Source organism: Pteronotus mesoamericanus, unplaced genomic scaffold (assembly GCF_021234165.1).
Source record: "Pteronotus mesoamericanus isolate MK-2021 breed Mesoamerican mustached bat unplaced genomic scaffold, CSHL_Meso_final contig_214, whole genome shotgun sequence".
Lineage (NCBI taxonomy): Eukaryota > Metazoa > Chordata > Mammalia > Chiroptera > Mormoopidae > Pteronotus > Pteronotus mesoamericanus.
Window position 1 is genome coordinate 923,740 of NW_026555089.1, and position 16,359 is coordinate 940,098.

General features: G+C 73.0%; 1 protein-coding gene across 1 annotated transcript; it reads right to left on the reverse strand.

Moving 5' to 3' along the window:
* Positions 1 to 107: 107 nt before the first annotated feature.
* TRPM5 (transient receptor potential cation channel subfamily M member 5) lies at positions 108 to 16,142 on the reverse strand. The gene is made up of 26 exons (XM_054570673.1): positions 16,113 to 16,142; positions 13,123 to 13,190; positions 12,796 to 12,904; positions 12,274 to 12,454; positions 11,613 to 11,779; positions 10,882 to 11,065; positions 9,738 to 9,802; positions 9,445 to 9,636; positions 9,017 to 9,119; positions 8,564 to 8,682; positions 7,921 to 8,261; positions 7,753 to 7,888; positions 7,536 to 7,659; positions 7,131 to 7,276; positions 6,596 to 6,708; positions 6,323 to 6,415; positions 5,968 to 6,226; positions 5,743 to 5,861; positions 5,495 to 5,627; positions 5,228 to 5,402; positions 2,408 to 2,561; positions 1,804 to 1,985; positions 1,510 to 1,642; positions 901 to 973; positions 477 to 543; positions 108 to 214 (listed from the first exon to the last, which is right to left on the reverse strand). Exons 1-26 carry the CDS (start codon positions 16,140 to 16,142, stop codon positions 108 to 110), a joined length of 3,573 nt encoding a protein of 1,190 aa, XP_054426648.1.
* Positions 16,143 to 16,359: the final 217 nt, after the last annotated feature.

The window sequence follows — 16,359 nt, forward strand, 5'->3', positions numbered from 1 at the left end:
CTGGGGTCACCAGCTGGGGGCCATGGTCCCCCTGCCCGCCCTGGTCTGGTCCAGAGGGCCAGGCTGTGGGCTCCGGGAGGGGGCGCCTGCGCTGACAGTCCAGTGGCTCAGGTGTCCGAGGGCAGCGGGCTCGCCTGCAGGTGCTCCCTGCACCCTGGGCCCCTTCCAGGCCCGGCAGGGGCCTGGTGGCTTCTGGTGCCAGGGTTCCGGGCATCTGGTGGGGAAGGAAGGGCACTCAGCAGACGGGTGCCCAGGCCAAGGGGGGTGCCCCGAGGAGAGCAGGGATCCGGAACCCTGAGGGGACGGCCAGGGCGGGCCTGGGGGTCCTAAAGGCTATGCCCTCGTGTTTGGCAGGGTCAGAGGGCATCTGTTCCATGCCAGCCAAGGGCCGTCAGAGGCCTGGGTGGGACCCCACCCGGGCAGGGGAGGCAGCCGGCCCCGCAGGGCCCCGCAGGGCCCCGCAGACCCACACTTACCGGGGATGGCAGTGCCCTGGGCCAGCCTGTCGGCCAGGGAGGACAGCAGGGCCGTGCAGCAGTTGACCTGCCAGAGCGAGAGGTGTCCAGGGGAGGCCTCGGCCGAGCCCCAGTGCTCTGGGGCCAGCAGGGCGCTCAGGCACCCTCCCGTCCGCGTCACCTCGCCTGCCCGGGGCCCCTCCCTCTGTCTGCCCCCGGGGCAGCGGGTGGCAGGCTGCGGTTCCCGCTGCCTGCAGAGCCCACTTCGAGGGGCTGTGCAGGACCCCTCCGGGGAGGGTGCCCCGTCTCTCAGTGCTGGGCAAGGCAGGATGGGTGCTGGGCGGGGGGGGGGGTGTCCCGGAACCCCCTGGGCTCCGCCCCCCCCGCGCGCTGAGGTGGGTTGGGAGGTGGCCGGGGGGCTGCCCGTGCCTGGCGCGCGGCCCACCTGTGACTCCAGGCCCCGGATGCGCTTCTCTTGCTCTCTCAGCCCCCCGAGGTGCTTGGCCATCATGTCAACCCTGTGGCAGGGTGGGGACAGTCAGCCACAGGACACTGAACCTGGGGACTCTCCTCTTCTCCCTCGCTCTGTCACCCAGGCCCTGGGGGTCACTGAGGCCCCCAGGGCCCCTGAGCCCGGGGTGCTCTGGGCCTTCCCCTCGCCCCAGCCCTGGGTGCCCAGCACCTCCGCGACCCCCTGCACGCACGGTGGGGACTGAGCGCCCTCCTGAGAGAGGGCAGGACCGCCCCGCCTGCAGGCCCGGGATGGGGCCTAGGGCGGCCTGGGGAGGCAGCGCCCCGGGGCGCCCGGAGGGAGCGAGGAGGGGCCAGGGCCGCCCGGAGGCCCCAGGGCAGGGAGGGCACCGCGCAGGTTGGCCCCTTCCCCCAAGCGCAGGGCAGGCGAGGCCCAGCCGGGCCCTGTTCAGGGTCAGGGGGCCGGGTGCTTGGCCCTTCCCTGCCCAGCCAGCCTCGGTTTCCCCAGCTCGCCCTGCGAGCCAGCGGCAGTGATGGCAGGGGCCCTCGCGCCAGCCCCAGCCCGCTGCCGCCGCCCGCGCACCTGTGGGCGGTCCTCCGCAGCACCTCCTCCTCGCTGTCCCTCCTGCGCTTCTCCAGCTTGCTCAGGTAGCTCTCCTTCTGCACCGCCTCCCAGGTGACCATCTTCTGGTCCAGGGGCTCCGGCAGGTCTCTCTCTGGGGAGGCCAGGCAGCCGCGGGCTTGACTCGGGCCGGCGGGCCCAGGGGATGGAGCCCCGGCCGGCCTGCAGCGGGGCGGGGAGCCCAGGGCGGCTCAGCCACCCCGGCGGTGCCCGCCCCGGCCCAGCCCCGCCTGCCGGCCCCCGCCGCGGCCTCACCCAGGCGTGCCCGCTTCTGCCCGGCCTCCTTTCGGAAGACCCTCTTGAGCACCAGGCTCAGGTGGCTGAACAGGATGAACGGCGGGGCCAGCGCAGGGCGCTCCCGGTACTCCATGATGAGGTGGTAGCGCTGGAACCTCCAGAACATGTCCGCGTTGCCCTGCACCATCTGGAACGTGTAGCTGTGGCGCCCCGGACAGCCTGAGCCCGGGGGGCCCTTCCGAAACCGAGGCCCCCCACCCCCTCCTCAAACGGCTCGTTTCCGTGGGGGCACATCCAGAGTGGGGCCCACTCGTCCGGAGCCGCCCGCACCCCCTCGGCTGCCCTGGACTCACCGCCACACGCCCCGCCTTGAGACCCAGGCCCCGCGTGGGCCAGGGGGGCGCCCCCTCCACCCCACCCTTGCTGGGTGTGCCGCCTCCCGGGGCCCGCCCCCCACAGCCTACACCCCAGGCCTCACGAGGGGCGGGGTGGTGGCAGCCAGTGTTGGAGGCGATGCCCCCCAACCTGGGCCTGTCCTGCTCAGGCCCCCCCTGCTCGGGCCCCCGGGCTGGAGGGGGGAGCTGGCCGGCGCTACCCACAGTGGGTGGGCCGGAAAGGGCACCTGAACATGGCAATGAGCAGGTTCATGAGCAGCACGTTGGTGACCAGCAGGAAGGTGACCAGCAGAAGGATGACCAGCCAGTTGGCGTAGAGGTTGGGGCAGGAGGGCGAGCCCTCCAGCAGCAGCGGGTGCGCGGAGCAGTTCACGCGGGCCTCTGCAAGGCAAGCCGGGCGGTGGGGCCAGGCGCCAGCGCCCAGGCGGCAGCCGCTTCTCCCTGAGGCCCAGGCCGCCCGGGGCGCGGGGCGCTGGCCTGGTGCCTAACCCCTGGCTTTCTGGGTATGATGGGGTGTTGGTGCTGGAAGTGCCCCCGCCATGGGACGCCCCAGTCCCCGGCAAACAGGATGGCCAGCCTGGCCCCACCTGCCCACCTCTGCCAGGCTGCAGCCTCGGCCGGGGCCACAGGCTCCGGAGGCACAGCTAGGGCCGGGCGGGGGTGGGCGGGGGTGGGCGGGGGCCCTGGGTGTTGGCTGGCTGCTGTGTGGCCTAGGGAGCCCCTCACCCCCCAAGGCTCTGCCCAGAGCCGGGCTGGGGAGGGCGGGGCGGACGGCGTCCTCAGCGGGCGGCTGCTCAGGGCTTTCGCGGCGCTGACACCTGGCACGGGGAACGCCGCCCGGGAGCAGGCCAGGCTCCCCGCCCTGGGCCTGGACGCCCAGAGGGTCAGAGCTCCTGCCCCTCGCCCAGAGGGCCGGCCCTGGACCCCGCCCAGCCCACAGGAGTAGGGGTCCGCGGTGGCCCCGGTTGCACAGCACCTCATCATGGGGGGAGTGTGCGTGACGGGCTTGTCCAGGCCGTGACTGAGCCCTGCGGCCCGGTGTGCCATGTCCCGCCAGTGTGCACACGTGCTCCCATGTGTCCGTGCTTCCCCACGGGGCGCCCTCCCTCTTCTCCGGGGTTCTCCGGGGTTCTCCAAGGGCGGCGTGCAGCCGCCGCCTCTCCCCACCCCCCGCCTTCCTCTCCTCCCGGGGCGATTCCTGACCCTTCTCTGCCTGCACAGGCTCCCGAGAGAGGCCTCACCCGCTCTGGGTGGCGCAGGGTTTGAAGCTGTAAATCTGATAAAAGCGGCTCTGCTGTCCTGAGTGAGACCCCTGAGGTTGGCAGTGACGCACCTAGGCGCCATCCGGCCAGGCAGGAAATTGAATTGTCCCCGGGGCCTGGAGCCCAGAGAAGGACCTTCGCTGTCACCGCTCGGCCCCAGGGCTCCCTCCCGCCCGGCTGGTAAAGCAGGGAGGCCGCCCTCAGCCCAGGGGGGCGCAGGCCGGGGCTGCCCGAGCCGCGGTCTCCCTCTTGACCCGTGGGGTAGTGAGTGGCTCTCTACCCCATAGCCCAGTGGGCTCACGGGGAGCAGCCAGGGTACAACCCCAAGAGACCAAGCTGTGCCCCAGGCCCCGCTGTGGGATTCTGCCTGCCCAGCCGCAGCGGCTCTGCCGGGATTTTCTGGGGTGTTGGACCCCGTGGGGAGCCAGTACGCCCCCTGCCCCCCCCCGGGGCCCTACAGCGTACTACCCCCCCATACCAGCCTGTGGCTAAGGCTGGCTGGGCCAGGGGAGCCGGCACTGGGGTGGCGTGCCCCCCGCCCGGCACCGGAGGCGCCCCCTCGCCCCCGCCCTGCTCCCACCCGAGGGTCACAGCGGGGCACCCGGCTGGGGCTGAGCGGCGAGGGCAGCAGGGTCTGGCTGACTAATGGTCTGGAAAAGCGCCGCCGCGGATGAGCGGACTCAGAGAAGGCGCCACGGGAGGCGGGGGGCTGAGCCAACAGCCCGGGGAGATGGGCCCCTCGGACACGCCACCCGGGAGGCGACCTCCGGGACGGCGCAGCCCCCCGCCCCGCCCCGCCAGCTCGTTTGCTTCAATCACGCGTCAGTCCCTTGGCAAACATTTACCGCCAGTCTTTGCTTCGTTGGCTGCGACGGTCAGGGTCAGCCTCCGAGCCCCAGCGCGCCTGTGATCGCCCGGCGGCCCCGCCACCCCCACTCTGGGCCCCAGGAGTGTCCCGGGGGCCGGCGCCCTGGGCCTCTCACACTGGCACCTGGCGCCGGCCACCTTCGTCCAGGGCCAGCCCCCTCCCTCCGTTCCTCCTCACGGACCCCGGCCATCCTGGGGGCCCCGTGGGGTCCCCGTCCCTCACCCAGGAGTCACCTGCAGCTCATGGCCAGGCAGTGCAGTTCCCGGTGTGGGAAATTCTCAGAGCCTCCCCCAGCCCCGCAGCCGGCGCAGGGCCGGCGTGGAGGCCCCGTGCCCTCGGACAGGCCGCACAGCCGGCCACAGGCAGGGCGCACGTGGGTGGCCCAGGGGGAGCAAGAGCGCCACCAGCACAGCTGGGCAGTGCAGCCTTTCTAATGGGGGCCCAGGGCCGGGCGCTGGGCCTGCACGGGCAGGGGACAGGGAGCCTGGCCGCCCAGCAGGGCCACGCAGGAGAGCAAAGGCCCAGGGGCGCGGGGCCATCCGGGGGGGCCCAGATGATCGGGGCGGACGGGGATGGTCCCCTGCATGCGAACAGCGTCCACCCGCTGCCGACTCAGACCGCCCAGAGCACGGCAGCCCCCGGGGGGTCCGCCCCTCTGCCGCCTTGAGGCCCCTGCTCGTCTCAGCCTGCAGCCCCGGGCCTGAGGGCGGCTCTGTGGCCGGTCCCATGCCGTGCGCAGGGCCTGGGGGCCGGGCTCAGGGACTTCCCTGCTCTCACCAGCTCCCGCCCGGGGTCTCAAGGACCACGCGTCCTGGGGCTTGCGGGAGGAACCGTGGTCGCGGGGACCCAGGGTGCCGGCACCGGGCGGGCCCCTCTGAAGCAGCCCGAGGCGCGCCCCGCCCCCGGCCGGCGCTGACCGTCGATCTCGTCCAGCGGGATCTGCCCGAAGATCTGCAGGTAGGGCCGGTAGAGCACGCGGCGGAACACCCACTCCAGGCGGCTGTCGTGCGGGTGCAGCAGCGCCTGAGTCGCCACGCCGTAGGCCACGAGCCACACGCTCAGGAAGAAGAGGAAGAAGAAGACGTCCTTCATCTGGGGCCGGGGTGGGAGAGAAGCGTCAGCAGCCCGGGGCGGCGGCGGGGGCGCCCCCAGCGTCGCCGTGGGGCCGCCGGGGCGGGGCTCACCATGCGCTCCACGATGATGATCTTGGGGCCCAGCTGCTTGTGGACGGCGAAGATGTGGATGAGGCGGAGTGCGAACACCATGAAGTCGATGGCCAGGACCGTGCGGCCGGCCTCGAACACCGCGGGCAGCATCCTGGGGGCAGGGGTGGGGGGACGGCCGGAGCTGGGGAGGGGCTCCCCAGGACACAGAGCACAGGCGCCGGGGAGACGCGGGGCTCCGCCTATGCTGCGCCCCGGGCCCCGCAGACCTGCAGGCGACGCCGATGATGAACAGGAAGATGGCCACCATGTCGCACTTGTTCCAGTTGTCCTCCACGTAGAGCGTGAACTTCTTCATCAGGTGCGTGTCCTCGTCCGTGAAGAAGCCCTGGCAGGGGCGGACGGTCCGCAGACGTCTGCCTGGGCCCCCACCTCGGAGACGCCTGCCCAGGCCGGGGCCGGGGTGGGGACGGGGGCCAGGGCGGACCCCTCACCTGCCGGATCTCCTCCAGCACCAGGGTGAAGACCCAGAAGTAAAGGGTGACCTCAGGCCCTGAGGGCCCCTGAGGCGGGGGCCTGAAGTCCACCAGCAAGACGTAGGTGAAGAGGAAGAGGAAGGCAAAGTACATGAGCACGTTCCCCAGGAACACGGTCACCGGAGCGCCCCAGAACTTCCGCCAGCGCGCCAGCAGGGAGGCCGCCCGGGGCCCTCGCCTGCCCCGGGTCCTCGGCGCTGCGGCCAGCTGTTCCGCCCTGCAGCACGGGGAGGCCACGGCCCACGGTGAGGGGGGAGCCCGGCCGCCCCATGGCCACTGCCGGGCCCCGCCTGCCCATCCCCGGCGGCCTCACCCGCTGCCAGGCCTGCAGAGCAGCCTCCGCTCGGTGTCCAGGCTGTCCGGCTCCTGCAGGTCCTCCTGGCTCTCCCTCAGGGGGGCCTCCTCTCTGCAAGCACAGGGGACCCTCAGGGCCCAGGGAGGGACACCCAGAGGTGCCTGGCCTTCAAGAAAGTGCAGGGTGCGTGGAGGAGGCGTGCAGGGCGAGGCTGTGCCCGGCGGGACCCACGAAGTCCCAGGCCCCCGCCCCCGCCGGAGGCCCCAGCTGGCAGGTGGCGGCCTCACGTACCTGAAGGTGATGAGGCTGGTGTAGAGGAGGGCGGGGCAGAGGAAGGCGCCCAGCAGCCGCAGGACGGACGTGCCCGCAGCCATGTCCCCCCACCAGATCTTGGTCAGGAAGGCCTGGAATAAAGGCGCGGCTGCGGCCTCCCCCCACCTCTGCCCGCGCTGTGCCCTGTGCCCGGCATGCCCTGCAGGGCTCCGCTGAAGCCCCCTTCCCCTGCCCTGCCTCCTGGGGCCTCCACACTGGTGGGCAAGGACCGTCCATGCGGGCGGGCAGGGCCCAGGGACCCGGGAGGGCCGGGGTGAGGAAGTGGCCCTTCGGCTGTGACCCGAGGCGGCCGTGGGGCAGGCGGCACAGCGGCCAGTGGAGGAGGCCGGGAGGGCACCTTCCGGAAGCGGAACGCCCCTGTCCTGTGATCCCCGCTGCACGCGGCTGGGACACGGGGAGCAAGGGGGCGGCTGCCGACCAGGGGAGGCGACGAGGTCGCAGGGCACCCCCTGTTGGTCTCGGCCCCCGCGGGAGGCCAGCGGCCTCTGCTCACCTGCACCCCTTCGTGGGCGAAGAAGGCCTTGGTGTCGGCCTCGGTGGCCAGGTGCAGGCAGGTGGCCCTGCTCCAGCAGCGGCTGCGGCGCACCAGCAGGGCGAAGGCGCGGTCCTCGTTGTTGCTGTAGCACTCGGAGAAGAGGCCTGCCCGCGCCGGGCCGGCGCTGGCACCGGGCGCCACGGGTCCTGCCGCCCCCGCCCTGTCGGACCCTCCACGGCCCCGCCCCCGCCCCCGGGGCCCGCGTGTCCAGGGCGTGGGGCTGTGCCGTCATCAGGGTGCCCCTGAGTCCCTCCGTTGGGACGTTCCGGCTCCTGCTGGGAGGAGCCCGTAGGCCCAGAAGGGGCACTGGGGTGACCCGGGGCCCGCCCCGCGTGGGTCCGTCCGATGCCGGCCGGCGCTCACCCAGGGCCAGCTGCTCGTACGCCGCCCCGCGCGTGGCGTGGGCCCCCTCCGTCTCCGCCTCCAGGTGGGACATCTCTCTGAGGATCTTGCAGGCGGCCAGAGCGGTGGCCACACCCTCTTGGCCCTAGGAGACTGTCTGAGCAGGCTGGCCACCCGCCGCCCTGGGGCGCTGGGGTCCCCGGGAGCCCAGGCTGCGCGGAGCGTGGCCGCCCCTCACCATGGCCCAGAAGTAGGTGGCCATCTCGTGGCGGCCTTGCAGCACGGCCCACAGGAACAGGTCCCGCCACGGGCTCTCGCTCCTCTGGCTCAGGTCCAGCAGCCCCTTCTGGCCGGCGGGCCTCCGGGCCGGGCCCCTCTCCTGGGGGACACGGGGGTCAGCCCTGGCCGTGGCGCCGGCCCAGCCTCCTGCGCCCCGCTCACCTGGTAGAGCCCCCGGCAGGCGTCGCGCAGAAAGTCCTTGAGCACGCGGGACACCTCGTGCAGGGAGAAGGCGGGCGGCGCCGCGGGCGGCGCCCCCCGGGCAAGCGGCGCCGGGCGGCCCTCCTCGGCCTTGCGCTGCAGCAGCGCGAAGAGCAGGCTCTTGGGGGGCACGGCCTGGTACAGCTGCTGCAGCCGCCCGTAGGTCAGGAAGTCGGCCACGTCCATGCCGTGGTCCACGAAGAGGCGCACGAACTCCGGCTTGTCGCTCACCAGCGCGTCCATCATCACCTCCTCCAGGTCGCGGGACTGGGGGCCGCGGGGACGAGCCAAGTTGGGGACAGGGGGCGGGTGAGCGGGAGCCGCTGGAGCGGGGGCCCTCGGCACAGCACCCACTTCCGGGCGCGCCGCCCGTCCCTGGGGCCGGGGCGCGGCCCGCAGCTGAGGACTGTTCAGCGCACCCGTCGGGGGAGGGCTCAGGGGACGGAAGTGGGGCCCGCCCCCCTCAGCCACCCCGGGCGGAGGGGGATGGCGGCCCTCAGGACACCGCCTGCCCCCCAGCCCTGCCCTCCACTGCCCAGAAGCAGGGGCCCGGGGAGGGGGCAGGGCACCTTCCACTCCACGTCCCCATTGAAGATCTCGCTCTTGGCGATGTCCACGCGGTCCCAGGCCACGGCCAGCTTGAGCTCGTCCAGGTAGTCCCGCGGCTCCTGGCTGTGGCTCTTGCAGGCTGCAGGCAGGGGCCGGGGTGAGTGGACCGGGGTCCCTCCGGGGGGCTCTTCTAGGGACACGGCCCCCGGCCCTCTGCCCTGCTGCGTCCCTGCTGAATAACGGCAAGGGGGCACGACGCCGCAGGTGCCCACGAGCCAGCGCTGGGAGACCGGGCAGGAACGCGCCTCGGCGCAACGGGCGAAACGAGGGGGCGACCCCTCCCCGCCGGGGCCCGGGTGGGCGGCCAGCGTCGGCCCCGGGCACGTGCTCATGGCCAATAAAAAGCCCCGGAGCCAGGAAGCAGACAGGACCCGCGTGCCCGGGCGCCGCCCGCGCCGGCCGCCCCGCCACACCTTTCACCAGCGCCTTGAGGATCACGGTGTCCAGCCCCTCGGAGCCCTCCTGCTCGAAGTCGTGCACGGTAAGCAGGTGCGGGTGGGAGGCGATGTTCTGCAGCTGCAACACCAGGACACGGGAGGTGGCCCCCGGGCCGGGCCGGGGCTGAGCCGCGCAGCTGTGAGCCCCAGCCGAGAGCGCCAGCCTGCCTCCCCGTGCGCCCGACGCCCATGGCAAACCGGGGGCTTGCTCCCGGGCCCCCGCTGCCTCAGTGCCCAAAGCTACCGCAAACGTGGGGGCCCTGCGTTCAGATGGGCTGGGCCCATCTGGGTGGGAAGGGGGCAGAGCGCCTCCCCAAGGGCCAGCCCCGCCCAGGAGCGGGGTGCACAGGGGAATGGGGGCCGCCTTCCAGACCGGCCTCTGGCCTCGGGGCGGGGGGCCCTACCAGCTCCGTCCAGTGCAGAATGTCCTCCCAGGAGAAATGCTCGCCGGGGAACTTCTCTCTGAGCTGCTTCTCCACCACCTGGGGCACCAGGAGGCGCGGCTGGCTGAGCAGCGCAGCCAGCACGTCCGCCACGCCCCCCGAGCCCGCCAGGATCAGCCAGGGGGCGGCCAGCTCCGTGGCCCGGGAAATCCTCTGGACGCAGGGGGAGAGGACCCGGTCAGCAGCTGGTGCCGCCCGGCCCGCTTCCCCGCCCTGTCCTGGCGGGGACCTGCAGCAGGCCCCAGCGCCCCTACCTCCAGGGTGCCGGGGTCGCCGTTGACCAGCAGGCACAGGACAGGGATCTCGATGCTGCCGGTCCCTGTGGGTGGAGCGCCTGTGAGGCCCCCGTGCAACGTGCCTGGGGCCGGCGGGGAGCCTGGGACCCCCCGTGGGCCGGAGGGGCGAGCTCCCAGGCCTCGGCCATCACCCTGCCTCGGGTTCTGAGCAAACACCGGCCAAGAGGCCATTTCTGGGGAAGTGTGGGCTCCAGGCTGAAACCAGGGGCCGTGGATCAGAGGCCCTGGGGACGAGGACACCAAGCCCCTTCCCAACCCCTGCCCCACCCCAGTGTCCAACGTGGCCGCTTTGTGGCCATGGAAACAAAGTCATAGAAGCGCAGCTGAACACTCGGCCCCGGGCCGCACCGGCTGCGTTCCCATCGTGGCAGATGCTCTGTTCACCCCGTGGACAGAAGGGCCGAAGGGTCCGCCTGGGAGGCTCCTCCCGCGCAAACGCAGACCACAAGCGAGACTCCCCTGGGAAACAGTCCCCTGGACACACCGGGCCCCACCGGGCCTGTGGGTGGGAGGAGCCGCAGCTGCTGGGCAGGGCCCCCTCTGATTCCCAAAGGTGCCTGCTGACCCCGAGGAGGCACCAAGACGCCCGCCCGGCCAGGCCTCAGCAGCCCCGGGCGCGGCTTCGTGCCGCGTGGTGTTGGTTTAAACACCCGTCATGTTTTCATCTTTAATGAGTACTCAGCGGATAAGCTTTTTGTATCGTTGGTAACATCACAAGCAATTCTACATCTTGCTTATGAACGTCAGCTACGCCTCAGTGTTCCTCACTGGATCCAGCGCGTGACCCCCACAGCAGCCCATTCCTTGGGCGGCACTGCCCCCTGGTGGCAGCACAGGCATTGCCGGTGGAGGGGAAAAGAGGCTTTGCAAACGTGGAAATCTCATGTCCTCCCAAGCCCGAGACCTTCCCGGCCCCCCACTGACCAGAGCCTCTGGTCAGCCGAGGCCCCAGGGACATGGACCTGCCACCTCTCCTGGGAGGGGGCCCCCCAGCCGCACCCCCGCACCCCAGCTGGCCGCCCCCCGGCCCAGGCCCCAGCGGGTCCCTGGTCTCCACGCTCCGGCGCCCCCCGTGGCCCCCGGCGGCCTCCCTGGGCCTCACCCCCGTAGCCGGTCCTCTGCTCCGAGATGTGCCTCTCCAGCCGCAGCCACAGCTCCGTCGGCCCGTCCACCTCCCCAGGGGCGCCCGGCTCCACCAGGATGAAGTGGGAGTGGTTGTTGTCCAGGGGCCAGAGGGGGCCCCCGCCTCCGCCGTCGTGCATGGGGTAGTGGACAGGGCTGTGCTCCTGGGCCCCGCGCACAACGTGAGGTCGGGGCGAGGCTTTGCCCAGGCCCATTCCCGCCCCGCCCCCGGGGGGCCCCCTGGGAAGGACTCAGGGCTGCGGGAGGCTCCGCTCGCGGGGCTACTGGGCGCCCTCTGGCCCCACCTCAGGCAGACCCTGGGGCGGGAGCAGAGGCCCCTCGCCCAGGCCTGCGGGGTAGGGGCCACGGCAGGCGTCGGGGCTCCATGCGGGGCTGGGGCCTGGGGCCTCGGAGCCCCGGCCCGGTCTGTGCTGCCACCTGCTGGCCGTGGGCTGGGCTCCGCGCTCCCTGGGCCCGTCCCCTCTGCCTCTCAGGGTTGCGCCCTTGGGGCTCGGGGCCTGGCTCTCCGCAGCCCCGAGCCCCGAGGGCAGGGTCTGGCCTGCGCACGGTGGGCCAGCCTGGGAAACGTTCGCTCAACGACCAACAGCGGGCGGTGGCGCGTCATCAGCCTGCAAGACCCTCTGGGGGCCTCCACCCACCCTGGGGCGGGCGCTACGTGGGAGCTGCGACCCCTCCCGGGCCCTGGCTCACCTGGGCGCCGTCCAGAAGCTGACGGTACAGCACGCGGCCCAGGGAGGCGATGCCGATGGCCACCACGCGGGCCTTGGGGGACGTGCTGGCCAGCGAGTGGTCGCGCACCGCCTGCCCGATGTGCCGGGTGAGGCCCGCCCGGAGCGCGCTGGTCAGGATCCAGGCGCCTGCGGGCAGGGGCTGGCTGTGGCCCGGTGCGTCCCGGCCAGCGCAGGGCGGGCCAGGCCCTGGACCCGGGGAGGTTTCCCAAGCGGCCCGGCCCCGGCCCCCGGCCTGGCTTTCAGGTCCTTCGCCTTCCTGGGCTGGGCTTTCTGAGACCCCGGGGCCCGAAGGCAAAACCCCGTGACTTGATTCTGACCCCGACAGGGGCCGGCCAGAGTGGCCCCCGGAGGGAGCCCGAGGGGGTGAGGGGCGGGTGTAGAAACTCTCTGTGCCCAGGGGCGTCTCGCTGAGGCCTCTGGGCTCTACGAGCGAGCAGTTGGGCTGGGCCTCTGCTCGCAGCGTGGCCAGGGCCCCCTGGGGGAGGCTCCGGACCTGGGGGTCCCCCAGCCCCTCTGCTGCCTCCCCAGGAGCTTTCCCGCCACCGCCGGGGGCACCCAGGCCGAGGCAGGGGCGCCGGAGCCCGTGGGGGGCGGCCACGCTCGGGGCCGCGGGGCCTCACCTGTGCTCTGAGCTGCCGTCACCAGCCCCTTGCGCAGGATGTCCCGCAGCCAGGACTTCATGGTGAAAGGCCGCTCCATGCCCACCAGGGACACCACGAGGTTGGGGGCCGGCAGGTGCCACTCGGCTCTCAGGAGGTCAAAGAGCACAGCGGGGGACACGTCGCTCGGCACCTTCACGAACTGCAGGGCAGGGGCGGCAGCCTCGGCACAGGGCGCCGGGCGAGGGGGCCGAGCAGGTCTCCCACCCTTGACCTGCGACGGGACCTGGGCGGCCCGGACCCCAGCCCGGACCCCAGCCCGGGCCTCGCCTCTGCCTCGAGGAGAGGCGACGGGGGGCGGGTGGGGGGGTGCGGGACACGCTGCGGGGGCGGGGCTCTGAGCAGGGCCCCCAGGCCGGCCGCCCTGGGGAGCGGAGCGGGCGCTGGGGCGCTCGCTGCTCAGGGGAGGGAGTGGGAAATGGGGGCCGGGGGTCCCTGCTATCTCATGGCGTGCGGTCACGGGCCGGGGTCGGGGGGGCTCACCCTGCCTCGCTTCTTCCCGCACCCCCCGAACTGGATCTCGCCCCGGCGCAGGCCTGGCCCTGGCTCTGGCCGGTCTCCAGTGCCCCCCGCATCCATCATGGGGGCCGCTCTGCGGGGACAGAGGGCATGAGAGGGGCATGCAGCCGCCCCCCCACCACCGGAGGCGGGGGCTGCCCCCATGGGCAGGCAGAGGGCCCCCCCGAGCCCCAGCAGGGAGCCTCATCCCCGGCCAGCGCTGTCCCTGGAGCCCCACGCAGCGGGGCGGGGCTAGGGGACACGCCGTGAGCCCCCACCCCGCCCTCACCCCCTCCCGGTCCCGCTGCTCACCCCTCGCCGGGCACCACAGACTCGACGCTGCCGTGGCCGCCCCTGCGGAGGCTTCGGCGGATGGTGTCCTGGAAACCCAGAGAGACGTCAGGTGCCTCCCAGACTTCTGGGCACGCAGCCCGCCCCCCTCACGCCCCCGTCGGCCCCGGATGGGGCGGAGACCCGGGTGCGCCTGGGCTGGCAGGGGCTGGGCGCCTCGCCCAATGGGCCCTGCAGGTCCCGGGAGCAGAGGCTCTTCCCACCAGGCTCTGGCCCCACCTCTGGTCGCCGGCCTCGGCCCAGCGCCACGCCCGCCTTAGCTCCCCGCGGCCCCCGCAGTCTGGTACATGAGCCCTGCCCCACACAGCGGAGACCCGAAGGGCCAGGGGCCCAGGACGGGCCCGCGGGACGAGCCTCCGATCCCACCCGCTGCCCGGCGGCCGGCTGCTCTGCTCCTCTGACCCGCCGCCCGGTGTCTCCCGTCGCCCGCCTCCAGCCGCGGCCCCGCGGTCACCATGTCTCCCCCAACAGCCCCCTGCGGCCACCATGTCTCCCCGTGGCCACCATGTCCCCGCGGCCCCGCGGCCCCGCGGCCCGGCACCTGCCTCTCTAACAGCCCTGCTGCAAGTGGCGGCAGCGCATGTGCTCCTGCACCGCCTCCCAGAAACTGCCCGCGCGAGGAGCAAAGGTGTCCCTGGCGAGGCCCGGGTACCGGGAGACCCGAGAGGCCCACCTGTGACACTTGGTCCGCTGGCTGCTCCACAGCCACCCAGTCCCACCGGGGGTGTCGGCAGCCCCCCCCCGCCGGCTTGCTTTCCCAGGTTCTGTCCATCACCCCGCCCGGCCCTCCGCCCCCTGTGAGTGCAGACTCCTCCCGCCGGCGGCCCGTGTGCCCGCAGGCGGGACGGCCACAGGGGAGCAGAGCGTCTGAGGCCAGGACAGAGACTTGCACCATCACCACCCTCCCACCGTGTCTCCCAAAAAGGCGTGTGTGCAGGTCCCAAGTCCTGGTGCCTGGGAACAGGGCCTTTTGTGGAGATGAGCTCTTTGCAAGGTGAAGCCACTGGGGCAGGCCTTCTTCCCAGGACCGGTGGCCTTCGAAGAAGAGGGCAGAAGCGTGTGGCCGTGGCGGCAGAGGGAGGGGCACGGCCCCGGCCCGGGCCCCGGGGGACCCCCGAAGGCGGCCAGAGCAGGAAGGAGCCCCCCGAAGGCTTCCCGAGGGCGCGCGGCCCCGGGACGCTGGGATCTGGGACTTCCGGCTCCCAACGGCGAGAGAAGCCCTTTGTGTTGCTTTTGCGGTCGTTTGTGAGGGCCGCCCCGGGACACCGCGCAGAGGGCCGCAGCGGGCGGGCCCCCAGGCACCGGGGCTGACCGGGGCCGGGCCCAGCCTGCCGCGCAGGGTGCCCCCCGCCCTTGGGCCTCCGCAGCCTGGCCCCGGACACCTTGGTCCCAAGGCCCAGGGCGCAGCCCTAGGGTGGGGGGATGCAAATCCTCGGCCTCCCGCTCGCAGACCGGGAACCGGGCCCCAGGATTTGAATACGGCCTCTCCGTACCAGTGGGCATCGCTTTTTAGTTCCCCTTGTCTGGGGACAAGGCCTGTGTGTGTGTCGGGGTGGGGAGGTGTCGGGGGGCAGCTCTCACGAAGTCCCACAGGCGGGGTGTCCAGGTGCCCCGGGGTCGTGCCCCCTCCGGAGGCTCCGGGGAAGGGGCCTCCCTGCCGCCTCGGGCTTCTGGGGCCCCAGGTGTTCATTCCTGGGCTGGTGGCCGCGTCTGTCTACTCTCTGCCTCCATCGTCACGTGGCCTGTCCGGGTGTCACTCTGCCCAAATTTCCCTCTTCACAGGGACACCGGGCGTCGGCTCAGGGCCCGCCCCCTCCACTGTGGCCTCGCTTAGCTGGCCACCCCGGTAAAGGCCCTATGTCCAGGCAAGGCCGCATCCCGAGGTTGTGAACTTTGGGGGGCGCTCTTCAACCCCGAAGTACGGGCAGTGAGATGGGGAGGGTGGGGCAGAGGGGGCCCACAGGGACGTCCCTCGCTCCCCGCCCCACCCCGCCCGGCACTGGCCTGCCTGGCGTGAGGAGGGCCACATCTGTCCCCACCTGGCCCCCTGCCCCAGGCCGCGTGCAGGTTGGGGGCTGGGGGCCTGGACAGCGCCCACGCGCTCGAACCCCGGAGCCTCAGGCAGGCCGGTGCAGGGCAGAGGCTGCATGGGGCGCCCGGCCTTTCGCCCCGAGGGGCCGCTGGTCTTGGGCAGGAGTGTGGGGACCACAGGGCAGACGCCAGGCAAATGCAGCCACCGAGTGGGAAAGTTATGCAAACGCGTGGGATTTGCATGAGCAGGTGTGCGGTTTTAATGCCTCCCTTGTTCCTGGAGCGGGTGGGGCCGTGGGGCAGCTGGGGTCTTGGGGGCCCCTGGCTGGGATCCTCCCCCACTCCCCTGAGAGGAAAGGTGGGCGCGTGTTCAGCCCCAGCAGCAAAGGCGCACTGGCCGGGGAGACGGCCCCCCCATCATAGAAAAGTGGCTCTGAGCTGGGAGAGCCCCCCGTGCGGGCCCTCAGCCCCGAGTGTGAGCCCCCAGACCCCAATGTGGGCTCCCAGACCCCTGTGCGGGCCCCCAGGCCCCAGTGCGACCCCCGGACCCTCTTGGCCCAGCTCCCCGTCCCTGAGACGCAGGACAACGGTGGCGACGGGGGTCCCCCAACAGCCCCGCACTCAGCAGTCTGGCGGCTGGTGCCGCGGTCCCTCTGGCCCCACGCAACTCAGGGTCTCCGTGTGCCAGGGCTGGATCCGAACCCAGGGCGGGTCGAGGAGGGCGCACAGCCCTTCCCCCCTCCGCCCCCCACACCAGCGCAGGCACTTCCCAGCTTCCTGCCCTGGAGTCCCGGCCCTGGGCCCCCACCTGCCCCTCCTGGGGCTCGGCTGCTGGACCCAGGGCCCCGGGTCCCTTCCTCCCTCCTGGCCCACCTGCCCCTCCTGCCCCGACCCGGGAGCCGACAGCGGAGGGCGCCTACCTGCCTGCTTTCTCCCTGGCGCCCCGACATGCTGCCGCTGGCCAAGGGCAGGGTGGAGGCTGGCCACCGCAGAGGTGCTGCCGCCGGCCAGCTCCGCCTCCTGCCCGCCCTCCCCGCCCTCCCCGCCCACACCGGGCAGCCAGTGCCACGGCCAGCCGGGTGGGCGGGCGGCTCGGCGCGGCCTGGCCTGCAGCCTGTCTGGGCAAAGCCAGGGAGGCGACCCCGTGGGACGGCTGCTGGGCCGCCT